General features: G+C 35.4%; 1 protein-coding gene across 7 annotated transcripts; it reads right to left on the bottom strand.

The window, feature by feature from the left end:
* Nucleotides 1–919: 919 nt before the first annotated feature.
* Nucleotides 920–11,082, bottom strand: LOC148868786 (NADPH-dependent aldo-keto reductase, chloroplastic-like). 7 transcript variants are annotated; one of them, XM_088969258.1, is made up of 9 exons: nt 10,769–10,992; nt 10,349–10,488; nt 10,030–10,125; nt 6,677–6,727; nt 5,076–5,152; nt 4,862–4,949; nt 1,914–2,189; nt 1,546–1,794; nt 920–1,209 (listed from the first exon to the last, which is right to left on the bottom strand). In XM_088969258.1, exons 3-9 carry the CDS (start codon nt 10,060–10,062, stop codon nt 1,123–1,125), a joined length of 861 nt encoding a protein of 286 aa, XP_088825384.1. In that variant the 5' UTR covers nt 10,063–10,125; nt 10,349–10,488; nt 10,769–10,992; the 3' UTR covers nt 920–1,122. The 7 variants fall into 7 exon arrangements, with proteins under 7 accessions (XP_088825384.1, XP_088825385.1, XP_088825386.1 ...); XM_088969259.1 differs by having other exon boundaries at nt 10,674–10,945; XM_088969260.1 differs by having other exon boundaries at nt 10,349–10,477; nt 10,557–10,802.
* Nucleotides 11,083–13,790: the final 2,708 nt, after the last annotated feature.

The raw sequence follows: 13,790 nt of genomic DNA, 5'->3' as shown, positions 1-13,790 counted from the left end.
TTATGCAGTACAGTAACTTCCAGAGTGTCTTCAATACATGTTAACCGGAATTTCGTGGTTGTATGGTGAATCTACGACAGAGATATTCAAGGCAATGCCTCATGCAAATCTTTGTTTTCCGACTCATCTTCCATTCTACTTTTCCAGCGACCAAGGATTTATCGAGGAGATCATTTACGGAAGCCAAGTCTCAATGGTTTTATCTTTCATCATCTTATTTTAGCTGGTTGACCATGGGAACATGTTAATCTAATATACAGATCCTCTCTCTCTCTCTCTCTCTCTCTCTCTCTCTCTCTCTCTCTCTCTCTCTCCATCTTGGGGGTTTTCTAATTGATCACTCCCTTTTTGTTATTATTTGGAATTCCTAAGAAATATTTTTAGTAGCCCATCTATGTTTTCTTTGTTGCAATTAAGGGTATGGTTTTTTCTGATTATTTTTTTACTCTCTTGTTTTGTTTAAAATTTCTTTAAATCTTCCTAGAATTAAAACTTGATTTCTGATCTCTTTGTTTCACCTGTTATTTGCTTTTTGTATTCCGTTTCGTTGTTAACCTTCCCTTAATCTGGTTTCGGCGGATTAGACTGATGTTTCATGGTTTTTTGCAGTAAATCTTGTTAAATTGATGGTCTTCATGTGTAGAGGTGACAAAGTGTTGTTGAAGTACAGCAAAGTAAGCATCAGTCTGTAGGTCTTTTCAACCCATACTACCGAGCATATTCCAGCCCCATGGTTATTGCCGAGCATGTAGCCCTAGCCATGGGAACCAACCAAATTCATTGCAAGAACTACTACGAATCAGGTCAGAGGCCTTAAAACCATATGTTTTTTCAGAGAAAAGTATAAATGGCCCCCATCCTTTTTTTGGACCTAAAACCATATTAAGCACATGAAAAGGAGCAAATTCAACCATTATGGTTCAAACAAAAGTGATGCCGACTGTTCATTTAATAATGCCAATCTATTTATCTATCATAGTAAATATTTTAATGCTTGGTCTAAAGTTGGAAGTTTAATTTGTTCCAAACACAGAAAATATCCACTGGGGTTTCATCTCAGGAAAGGATGTAGAGTTGGAAGAGTTAAAGACTAACAAGAGTCATCCACGAATTGGCATCTGCTCAGATCTCACCATCCCAAAATTCCTCAAGAGTTTTGTAAGGGCTTAGGGTCTCATGTACGAAAGAAGTTCCTCTAATCAGCCTTGCCTGCACAATTAGAAATCATATCATTAGTACAACATTTTCCTTTATCCCTTTTTCTTATTGGTGGGTATAATGCTGCTAATGTCCTCACTATAACCAAATGGAAACATAACGTAGTGAGCATGACAGCATTTACCCAACAAATTCTTGGAGGTAAAACGGGTTTAAAATAAACAGTTGAAAAGAAAATTACTTGGGAGGTTCAGAAACTGTGGACTGAAATTTGACTGCTCAATATTATATAACAGCTTTGACACAAAATATTATATAACAACCTTGACAGATGCAGATGATAATAAAATAGCATATGTTTGTTGCTATAAAAGGCATACCGCATACCTGCTCAATTTCAGAGATTTTGACAAACAAATCCTCCGGTATGGACCAATCAAAAACATCAAAGTTTTCCTTCATCCTCTTTTCACTGGTGCTTTTAGGGAGCACACTGTGACCCATTTGAAGCCCCCATCTAAGAGCCACCTGGGCAGGAGTCTTGCCCAGCTTCTCTGCAACCATATTCAGAATAGGATGCTTAAGAACATCACTCTTTATCCATGGTGTTCCTGGAGAACCCAATGGCGAATACCCCTGAAAGAAAATGGAATCAAAATAAATGATGATGAAAGATTTGATAACTAAAAGATGAGAGCAACATAAGTTTTTTTGTTTTTCACCAAAAATCAAGTTGCTCAAAATTTCCTACTCACAGATAGGTGCACTCCCTTGGATTTACAAAATGCACGTAGCTTGGTCTGTTGCCATGAAGGATGGCATTCCACCTGGTTGACAGCAGGAGGAACACGTGCTATCTCCAATAAATCCCCCAACTTTTTTGTAGAGAAATTGCTCACACCAATTGCACGAGCTTTGCCAGAATCATAGAGTGCCTCCATTGCTCTCCATGTGCTGGGAATATCATGCTGAATAAGATTTTCAGGCTTAAAGTCAACAGCTCCCCTTTTCATGCGGACTGGCCAATGAATCTTCAAGAATTTAGTAACCCCAGTTAGTGACAGCATAATATAAGAACTATGTTTAACTAACATAGAACTAAAAAAGACATGTCAAAGAGGCTTAAAGAAGGATCACATCAATTTGTTCAAAATTTAGCCAATGAACCTGAAAATTGGCCTAGCCATTTTCAAGTTTACCAAGTAAAAAGTGGAGATTTAAAAGATGTGACTTAATATGAGGCAGGCATAAGATTGATTCAGAAAGAATTTCATGTATAGAATTATTTCTGACTCTTGAAAGTAATAACGTTTATAATATTCTGTCATAACAAGAATTTATTATTTATATACGGGGTGAGACAATTCTAAGTTGTAAACATCCCCTTATTAAAACCCTAAATTCAGTAATAATGCATTCTCTGAAACTCCTCAAACAGGGAACATATTTTTCAAGTGCAGCAGTGAGACTTAACTAGATGACCATCTATTTGAATTATGACTTGGAAGGCATTGTTACATTAATCAACATACATTGCTATCTACACAAAACGAATATAGACAGTTTCCAGCATTGGTTAGTGTGTATAAAATCAGCAACTTTAACTCACAAACATCTATAAAGAAGCAAAACAATTCCATGTCATTTTTTATCATTAAGATCAAAGAGTTTTATTAGTAACAAACATAGAAGAAAGGAAGAAACAATCACCTATGGCGCCCGTGCAAGAGACAGATAGAAAGCCTCTCCAGATTCCAGAATAAAAGGTAAAATCAATATACAAAAGATGGGAAAGGAAGACATGGTCTCTTTCCCCTTGTGTGTGTCCTTGGATCGAATGAGGAAAGTGTGAAGTGTCTTTTCATCCCTTGCCCTTTTGCATCTCAGGTATGGAACTACTTTTTTCCTTCTTTTCAGTGAGGTATGGTATCTGCCTGCTAGTATTACAAAACTATTTCCTTTGCAACTTACCACATGTGTATACCAAAAAGGGGAAATTCTGTGGCAATGCACTATAATAGCTGTAATAGGAAGTTTATGGGGTGAAAGGAATGCTAGAATTTTGAAGAAAAGAAAAGAAACTGAGCGTACAGCTCTTGATTGGGCTCATCACAATTAGAAACGCTTGCTAGGTTTTGACAGAAAAGGAGTTCAATGGTGTAACTATGGATGAGATCATGAAGGAATGGCAAGTGCTAGCAGGGTACTCTGTGGAAGACATCAGAGGGTTGCCGATTGAGTGGTGTATGAGGAGGGGGAAAAGAAATTATACTTTGATGGTTGCTGCCTGGATAACCCAGCCACCTCAGGCATTGGAAGTGATAATAGTTCGTGAAGGGAACATCTTGCTTAGCTTTACCAGGACTGTCGCTGAAGACATTTCTCTTAAAGCTGAATTGTTAACACTAACCTGGTTGTGGAGACAAGATGCTGAAAGGGGATTGTCAGGCGGTTATCAACACTAACCTGCTCAAGCACTTGCAATTCACTTGACATGCTTGTTCAAGTGAACCCTAGATCTGCAAACAGTTCACTGGATGCTTTAGCCAGGGATGGGGTCACTGAGGAAAACCTAGTACAGGGTGTTCCTGGTCTGGGGACTATCTAGTAAGAAAATCTGCTTTTGTTTTATCATACTGCTGGTTGTTGTGGCTTCCTGCATCTCCAGTTTTTTGGGATGCATGGAGTTATTATGATTTTTTATATAAAAAACTATAGAAAAAAGAAAAGCAGTTATCTGGGATTGAAGCTCCTAAATACAGCTCTTTCTCACCCACCCCTTCTCTAGCTAGACTATCTGCTATAGACTATAGAGATACCTGAACTCTGGTTCCACCGAACAAGATGTTCATATTTGATGCCGAAGCTCTCACCTCTCTCACAAAGTGTTGTTGTCTACATGGACCCTCTCCACCATTCTCAGGTAATCAATTATCACCTGAGTGTATCTTCCACTTCCACAACCACTAAAACTAACATGAACCTGAGCCCTTGGCTTGTTGCAGTAATATTTTTATCATAGCCCTGATGGACTGGGATTTCCATAGGGAATAGCCATCAAACATTAGTGTCACTATTACTTGATGTGGAAGAGACCAATCTTGATTGGCCACCTCTCTGGATATAGATAAATTTGTGATGTGGATTCAAACCTGGATCATGCCATTTATATGAAAATCTCTAGGTCATTGATTTTCAACCTTGTTAAAGATAATCTTGACAAAAACATAAAACCCTAGCATACAAAGTGCTCCGAACTCAATAACTAATGCAGAAAAAGTTGAACTTTTATATTTATAATAAAAAAAAAAGCTGAACTTTTGACGTCAGATCACTTGAAATATGTAGACAAACTATTTTCCAGATGCTCGTGCAGATCCCAAAGTTAACCATTTCCTTGAGCTTTATTTCAAATAAAGTGGGGTCTTGCAACAATTTCATCCTAGTGCTATTACAAAGGGAGGAAAAAACACAATGAATATTAGAGCAGAAACAATTGCACGTGATGCAAACCCAAAAGATGGTCATTTCTTTAAGCTTTATCCTAGTTTAAGAATTGGAGAAACGGCAACAGCTTTATCCAGTGCCAAAAAATAGATAAATAACAAGAACCTTAAAGCATTACCAACTTTAAAATTTAAATTAGAACAGCTTGAAAGAAAATAGAAAAACAAACTTATAATGTTTAATCTGGATCACATACAAGGTAAAGGTCAACATAGTCAAGCTGCAATTCTTGTAAAGTTTTATCTAATGCTTCTGGGACATCTTCTGGTGCATGATCAGTACACCTGAAAATCCATTTAAATACCAATAGGCAGCAGAAATGTTAATCTGCCTGTAAACAAGTCCTATAGAAATGCCACGATTTCTGATAAAATAAAAGCAAAAGTTTGGACTAAGAAATAATGGCAAACCAGAGCTTCGAGGTAATCCACAAATCTTCACGCTTCACTAAACCATCACCAAACAGCTTCTTCAAGACAAGACCAATCTAAAACAATTACAAGTCAATCACAACGTTGTCCAAATTCTATTTGGATATCATCTAATACATGCTGATAAATAAACTGTTTCCATGGTAGATCCAAGAAAGAAAAACATAATTATTATTTCCTTCCTTGTAAAAATATTGGCCCAAGTACTACTAGATAATTGATCAATCATATAAAGTTCCTAACCCACATCTCCAGATAATTTCCAGTACTTGGTTCATGCTTGCATGTTGCTTTTGTTTCTGATGAACATTGTTAGAATTTAAACCTCATAAATTTAATGCAAATGCTGTCTACACGACATATTAGCTCTGCTATATTCATTGGTTTCTGTATGAACCCTATAGTTTTGGGTTCTATTAGAGAGATCCTAAAGATCAAGTATAACGTTCAGGTCCTTTGATCCACCAGCTGTGTGTGTGAGGCCTCCAGATCTGCTACCCACTACTTGTTCCCACATCTATACCCACTGAACACCGCCGCCGTGTATTGGGAACATCTCCCTATGAATGAAAAGGGAGATATTCCCAATGTGCAACTGTTATGTCCCGTGGGTAGAGATGTGGGAACAAGTAGTGGGTAGCAGATCCAAGCCCGTGTGTGTGTGTGTGAGTGAGAGAGAGAGAGAGAGAGAGAGAGAGAGAGAATTGTTTTTCTCATCAACTGAATAGCCAATACCTTGGTTCTTATCTAAAAAGAATGATTACCATCTATATGATACCAGGATATCTGGCCATATCCCTGGCATACCGTTGTCAGACAAGATACATACCTGATGTGACCACTGACCAGATATATTACATTACATAAAATGTATGTACCAAAAAATAACTGATATATAAAACTAGCAAAGTAGAAGCACAATATGTAAAATGGAATAATCTTCATGCTTACCTATCATGAAATTTAAAGGCGGGGAAGCATGAAAAAAGAGCAGAATCAGTTTATATCATGCTTCCCATCCCATTTACTATGATTAAATCATGCATTTATATCTACTCTTGAAGCCAAGAGTCATTTCTCCATACAAATATGCTGCAAAATTTAATTAAAGTTTCTAATATATACAGTTCTTTTATAGTACAATTTGTTAAAACATGCCATTTTTCTTATGTTATTAGTTTTGATGCTAAACACGTAAAATACTAACCAGAAACTGTCATTGGAAGTAAAGTTCAGCACTTGTAATGAAAATGAAGTGCAGGAAAAAGTTTAGAAAGAATGTTAAGGATTGGAGCCAAACTCCTCTGATGACAATTGACCTGTTATTCTATATGGTAGTTGATGACTTCTTTTATTTTAGAAACGATGGTAAATTGACAGAACAATCCCTAATAGAGTGAACAGTTATTTTTGGGTTCACCACCCTCAACAATTTTAGCTTTTCCAAATATGAATAGCCTATGAATTTATCACTTTTTTTCCATATATTCAACCACCAAAAGTGAATCTAAGTTTATTGGAGGCAACAGGGAGGGGGGATGTTGAGGCTGATGCGATGAAGCAGCATGCATCACAATTACCTCTTTCTCATTTGCATAAACACGAGCACAATCAATATGTCGATATCCAGCCTGTGTTGAGACATAAAAGTAGTCAATTTAGTATTCACTATTAACTAATGAATATGAACAGCATGAATAAAAAAAGAGTACTAGGAAACCATATCATAGATTTTGTGTCCAAAATGCTTAATATGTTCATCTATGTACACACACATGTCATAGACACTAAAAATAGAAGTCACCTTTGGAGCAACAACAGAAATGTTAGAGAAGATGAGACATTTTACAGAACTTGTTTATTAAATGGACAGAGATGCTCATTTTAAGACTACATTTGGAAAGTGTCTTTTGTGATATAATATAAGTGTATATCTTCCAAGATTCCACCTGTTATAGTTTCATAACCAACATGAATATTGAAAAGAGAAAGACTGAGAGAGGATGGCAGAGGAACAGAGAGCACCATATGCTGGGTGGATATTTGAGATTTGAATAGGTCTTTCTGTAACAGTTAACAAGGGTGTTCTTGTAATTATTCTCCCTTGATTGTGAAATTCTATCTAGTACTTACAACATGAACACCATTCCATGTTTTACTTCCAACTTACATAAATTTCTATTTAGAGAAAATAAACCGACTCCAATGTAGTGCACCAAAACGATATTTTAAAATTTCAAAGCTTTGTATAAGCCATTTTTAATTGAGAATGTCACTATTCTCGAATCTGGAAAAAAATTGTAGGATTCATGGTGCTCAACCAACAAAGAAAAATGCCTTTAATTGGATGCTGAACAAAAAGGTTTAAGTCAATTATTTGACTTCATAGTGAAGGTGACACATATATACATACTCATCGTTGGCACTAAAAAGTAAAAACACCAACAAGCTCATACCCCTACCTCACTATTTAATAGAATTCTAACTACAAATATTATTTTACCATCATGTAGAGAACACCAGCATTGTCAAGACAAAGGAAATGAATTGTCTTGACAGGTTTCAAACATGTTTGTACAAGTGAGGTTCTTATGTTACAACAGAATCAGCTGCAGTTAAATTACATGCATGATTTTCATTACCTAAAAGTAAAGTACCTTAGTGGTAAAAATATAACCCATAAATATATTGAAATTTTTTCAATAAAATTGCACAACTACATAAGGAGTTTGAATATTTCCTTTATGAGATTAGTTTTTTCTTCTACAACCATATACAGCAAAAGTTACAGAAGATTTTGATAGACAACCAAAAAATGCTATAAGGCTCAACCTTGGGGTATGGTGGAAATTGCAGGTTCACATTTTTGTTTAGACACTTGAGCATAATGCATAAAATTCTCCAAGATTCAGAGTAGCAGAAGAGTTTAACAATAACAAGTCATGTCCACATACATGCAAAAGATTGCCAGATAAGAAAAAAAAAAAAGAAGAAAGAAAAATAATGTATGACCACGACCATTTTTCTTGCAGGGATATTCAACGACTCTTCCAAAATCCTATGATGGCTAGGGATTCAAAGGAAGTCATAACCTAGAAACACAAGTTCCTTAAAAAAATGTTTTGTACATTCACACAGGGGTATATAGTCTCATTTGGTTCAAAGGGTTTTCTAATTAGAGAAACTCCATATCAGTAATTCAATATTAGGGTATTGGGCACTGATGCATGTGATGAGTGTTCTGTTTCACCAGCTTGCAACATTGGAAAAAAATGGAACACTTTTAATCCTGTTTGGTAAACCATTTTCTGGAAAAGCGTCGCTGCAATGATTACCTCTTGTAATTCGTGCAAGGGGTATTTCTTAAATCACCAAGTGATGTGGCATTGAAATTTGAAAAATCTGACAGTTTTTTGTGAGTCAAAATGAAAACATCATAAAAATAAAGTCAAAGCACTTTAAACACCCAGACAACATGCATCTCCACCAAATAAGTTTTTATGCTGGTGTTTGGAACCAATCCCATTTCTTAGAAAAACAGTGCCACGTCTGAAATCCATCTTTCCAAACAACACCTGATGTTTAGTTATGTGCTTTTCCCAAAAAAAAAAAAAAAAAAACGTTTTCTCAGACTTGCCTTGGAAATCAGGAAATTTGTGGTCTGAGAAAACGTCCTTTTTTGGTGTTTTCTCATTTTTTAATGTTGCTAGCAATACAGTATGCTGACATGGCATTGAAAAATGTCTCTGTGGCACAACACTGCAAAAGCAATGGTAACAAATAGGAAATAAAAAATAAAAAACATTTTCTGAGAAATCACCATGCCAATGCAGCACCATTTTCTCAAAAAGTGCCATATGTGTTTCTAAGAAAAAAACAGGGGATAGTGTTCCTGATTCTTGGAGTAATGGAATGCTTGTGAAAGGCATTGGTGCCAAACACCAAGTATGTGTATATATATGCACGTGTCGTTACGTACGTAGTATAGAAGTCGGACATAGTATTAAAGTAGGAAATTTTTTAAGGGAAAATTCCCGATTAGTACCTTGTACTTTGGGCCTAGTGCCACTTTGGTCCCCGAACCCTAAAATGTGACAATTCAGTACCCAAACTTTTAAAATGTGACAATCCAATACCTGCCGTTAACTAGCTGTTAACCAGCCATTAAGTGGTGTTTGAAAAAAGACACAAATGCCCTCCGAGTGTTATTTAATTTTCTTTATCAACCATTTAAACGTTGACAAAAATTTAACAGTCCCAAATCCTTGCCTTTTCCATTCAAGAAAGTTGGGATCACATTTGAGTGGGGACTCTGGTGAATTGTCACATTTTAGAGTTCGGGGAACAAAGTGGCACTAGGCCCAAAGTACAAGGTACTAATCGGGAATTTTCCCTTTTTTTAATGGGTGTGTAAGCTAGCAGGACAAGCTAGGTTCGGTAATTCCACCTGTGGTATAGTGAAATTTTTTTGCAGGGGTTCATCCATGGATGTAGGTAATCATTGCAGAACCATCTTAAAACCTGTTCTGTGAGCGAAAGTGTTTTCTTGTTTTGTGATTTTATTGGCACTTAGTTCAACAAATTGGAACCTAGACCATGTTACCCTTTAAGTCAAAGAATTCGCTGAAACAAGAAAGCCCAGTAGGCCTGCAAACACTTGATCATTCAACCAGTTCTTAGTTGACAAATATTGAGAAGTCACAGAATCATTTTTTTCTCTTTATAAGAGTAACGGTATCTTATTTGCTTTCACAAAATATGCTTAATCCTTCCCCTTTGCAGCAGTCCTCCATACAACTGTTGCATGGCTATAGAACTGAAATTAGACAAGTAATCCTTCAAACCTTCTCAGCATAATAACAGAGTAAAGCACAAAAACCCGAGAGGAACTAAATCACAGCACAATAACCCGAGAGTAAAGCACATAACCGACCTTATATGGAGCATCCAGGATCACCGAAGACATCAAAAATTAAAAGGACAAATGAATCAGCAGTAATCCGTCACGATTGCTATAGTTCGGAACAGACTATTAGAATCCAAGACAGAACAAAATCAGTTAAAGAGCTAGAAATGTGTGCATCAATCCAGTAAGTAGTAACTGCATGTTCAGATCAGACTACTATAATCCAAGACACATCAAAATAAGCAGAAGAGTTGCTAAAAAAGAAACAAAATCTGAGTCTAGTAACCGCATGTTTCTTCGGGAAAAAAATGAAAAAAAAAAAAAGATAAACGGAGGAAGAAAAGACCTTAATAGCAGCAGCGACAGCATCCCCGACGAGCCCCGGCTCTGACTGCCACGTTCCTAAACCTACCGAAGGAATTTTCGCCCCAGTGTTCAATTCAAAATATCGAATTTCAGTCGCCATTACTAGACACTGTGATCAAACTGCAAGTTTCAGACAAAAATGGAGAGAATAAGAATCCAGAGATTGATCTTGGCTAGAACAAAGATACCATCAAATTGGCCCCCAACAAGATTGCCCCCAGAACGTCTCTGTAGCCAACATTGATATATTATAAATGATGATGTCATGTTCCAATACATGATGGGATGCACTGTGAGAAGCCAACCTTGTGGGGGGCTGATTTGAACTCGGAAAACGTCTCTTGACGGACGCGGGGGCGGATTAGCCGGAGACAAAAACATAAACACCCGGTTGAATTACCTATCACGGTACGGACGCGGGCGAGGGGGAGGGGCGACAGCCACGACGAGCGGCAATAATGACTATTATCTGCTGAGAGTCTGCATGCGATAACAAATTTGTGATAAAATCAAAAACCATCGGTTAAGGAAACGAAATTCGCAGTCAGCGTCAATTTGCCAATAACAAGTTTTAGCTATCAGACAATGAAACTGCGACATGGGAATTAAACTCCGTGGTTTTTCTTTTTTTTTTGGTTGGCTATATAATTATATATTGGAAAAGAGGGTGTCCACGTTTTGACGTTTCAGTCCACCACTTACACTTTTAGTTTCTTTGCCCTCGAAAAGTGTTGATTTGCTTTTGTACAGAGATCTTTGTGCAAGAAGTTTGTTGTGTTATATTAAGCCAGTTTTGGATGCTTATAGCCGTGGATCTGGAATAAATACTATCAATAAATCAGGTTAAGTGGGTAGTGGGATTCATGTTGGGCTGAGTGGAATATAAATCGGGCCGTGTCACGCATGGCCCGATACGGCCTCGCACGACGGTCCTTGTCGTGCTGGGCTGGGGGCTGTGTCACACGCAGCTCCCCAATGGCTAGTTTCAGCTCTTTTTGGGGTTTTTATACATAAATACCTCCCTAACAGCTATATTTATGTATTTTGCTTATGGGGGGAGAAAAATGACATAAGTGCCCCCCAATAGCTATATAACAACTAGTTTATGGTGGTTTTTTGGGTAAAGTCATAAATAGCTTTATAATGACCAAAATACTCCTCCCAACAACTAAAAAATATATCATTTTTAGGGTATTTTGGATAATTGAATTATGTTCAATTCTTATAAATATCTCTATTCTCCACCAATTTCATCACACAAATTCAACAATTGTCTTAATCTCTTCTCTCTCTCTCTCTCATACTCATACATTTTTATGCAATCTGAGTTACTCTGATTGGCTGATTGTCTAATACTCCAATTCTCAAATCTTAACTTTATTGAAGTTTCAACAAGAATAATACTTGTTCAACCAGCTCAAGTATCTCAATTTGGGAGGCTTGGACGTTGAAAGGCTTTAACCATTGAAATCAAGTTGGGATTCTAAACCGGAAATCCGGGTAAGTCCAATTAAATTAATTTTTATCTTTTAGAATTAAAAAAAATGGTCGACTCTTCCAAAAATCGACTCCCCAACATGTCCACTGTTGATGATATTCAATCGCATCATGATAGTGTTAGCACTGATGCTATTGATATTGATGAAAGTGGAACTTTCACCCTTGGTACTGGATACTAAGGGAAAGAAAAAGAAGGCCTCTAAGTTGAGTAGCCTGATTTGAACAAATTTTAAAGTATAAGATATTGAGGGGAAGGAAAAAAGAGGAGTTTGCCAAAAATGTAGAAAAATACTTTATATATCATAGCAAGGGTCATTTGAGCATACATTTGCTCACACATGATAATGAAGAAGAAGGAAAAAAAAAAAAAAGAAAGAAATAACACAAACACAAATTGAGAGGGGGAGTTTTGGTACATTTAAATATTCACAAGAAAAAATGAGACAAGAATTAGCAACCTATATTATACATGCAGAACAACCATTTATATTAGCTGAAGATAATAAGCTAAAGATGGGTTGCGTAATTATGTAAATCCACAATATAAAAAAGTTTATAGGAATACTATTAAATCATATGCTTTAAATTTTTTTTATTCATATAAACAAAATTTAATTTTTTATGTTATCAAATATTAATTCTAAAGTTGCAATTACTTATAATGTTTGGACATCTAAATTCAACATAAGTTATATTTGTGTTATCGGCCATTTTATTGATGAAAATTAGCTTCTAAATAAAAGAATTTTAAGTTTTATTAGGCTTGAATGGCCACATAATGGCCTTACTATTGCTGCAAGTATTTTAAATACTTTACATACTTATGGAATAGAAAATAAATTATTTTCTTTATGTTTTGATAATGCCAACAATAATGATTATGTAGTAAGTATTTTAAAATCTCAATTAAAACCACGTTTAAATGGTAAATTATTTCATATCAGATGTGCATGTCACATCTTAAATTTATGTATTCAAGATGCCTTGAATATTATTTCTACTCATATTTCTAAAATTAGAAATTGTATTACATATATTAAAAGTTCAGGGGGCAAAAAAACAATAATTTAAATATTTATGTCAAAATTATGGTTTTAAATATGAACATTTTATATTAGATGTAAAACATAGGTGGAATTCTACCTATGCTGTGTTAGAAAGTTGTATTTCTCATAAACAAATTCTTACTGATTTTTATAATGCAAAAATGACCAATGATATTATATTTGAGAAAGGAAATTGTAGTTTGTATAAGAGTTTTTTAAAACATTTTTATGGTGTAACTAATGAATTATCAGGTATTTATTAACCAATTAGTTGTAATTTACCTTATCAATTAATGGTAATTAGTGATTTTTTTCAAAGTATAGAAATAATCCACAATTTAAATGTATTATTGAAATAATGAAAAATAAATTTAAAAATATTGGGAGAACATTTCTCCCATTTTTTAGGATTAGGAAATATGGTTTAGATATTTTACTTTAAACATATTGTGAAAATATGGATATTGAAATTGAAAATAAAAAAGTAAGAAATTAATAATTTGAAATTTGAAATGTACAATTTATATGAATCTGAAACAATAGGAAATATTCCTACAACTTGTACAACATATTCTACTTCTGATATTGAGCCCAATAGTAGAAGAGAAAAACTTTTTTATTTAATAAGTAGAAGGCAGAAATCTACTACTTCGACAACAAGTTCGTTTACTGAACTTAATTTTTATTTACAAGCAATTTTTTCTAGTTTAGGCGAGGGAACAAATAATTTTGATATTTTAGCATGATGGAATGAACATTCAAAAAATTATCCAGTTCTCGCCGCCATGGCACGTGATCTACTAACCCTTTCTAGTGTCTATAGTTCCATCGGAGTCTTGTTTTAGTATAGATACCAGGGCATTGGACGACAAGAGA

This window comes from Nelumbo lutea, chromosome 2, assembly GCF_056320005.1.
Source record: "Nelumbo lutea isolate HS-2025 chromosome 2, American lotus-T2T, whole genome shotgun sequence".
Taxonomy (NCBI): domain Eukaryota; kingdom Viridiplantae; phylum Streptophyta; class Magnoliopsida; order Proteales; family Nelumbonaceae; genus Nelumbo; species Nelumbo lutea.
This window is presented reverse-complemented; position numbering and strand designations above follow the sequence as displayed.

Coding starts and splice junctions, on each gene's coding strand:
- LOC148868786 (XM_088969257.1), bottom strand. Junction 5,153..6,676: donor TTTATGCAAATGAGAAAGAG/GTAATTGTGATG, acceptor TAATTGTTTTAG/ATTGGTCTTGTCTTGAAGAA. Junction 4,950..5,075: donor TGGATTACCTCGAAGCTCTG/GTTTGCCATTAT, acceptor ATGGATTTTCAG/GTGTACTGATCATGCACCAG.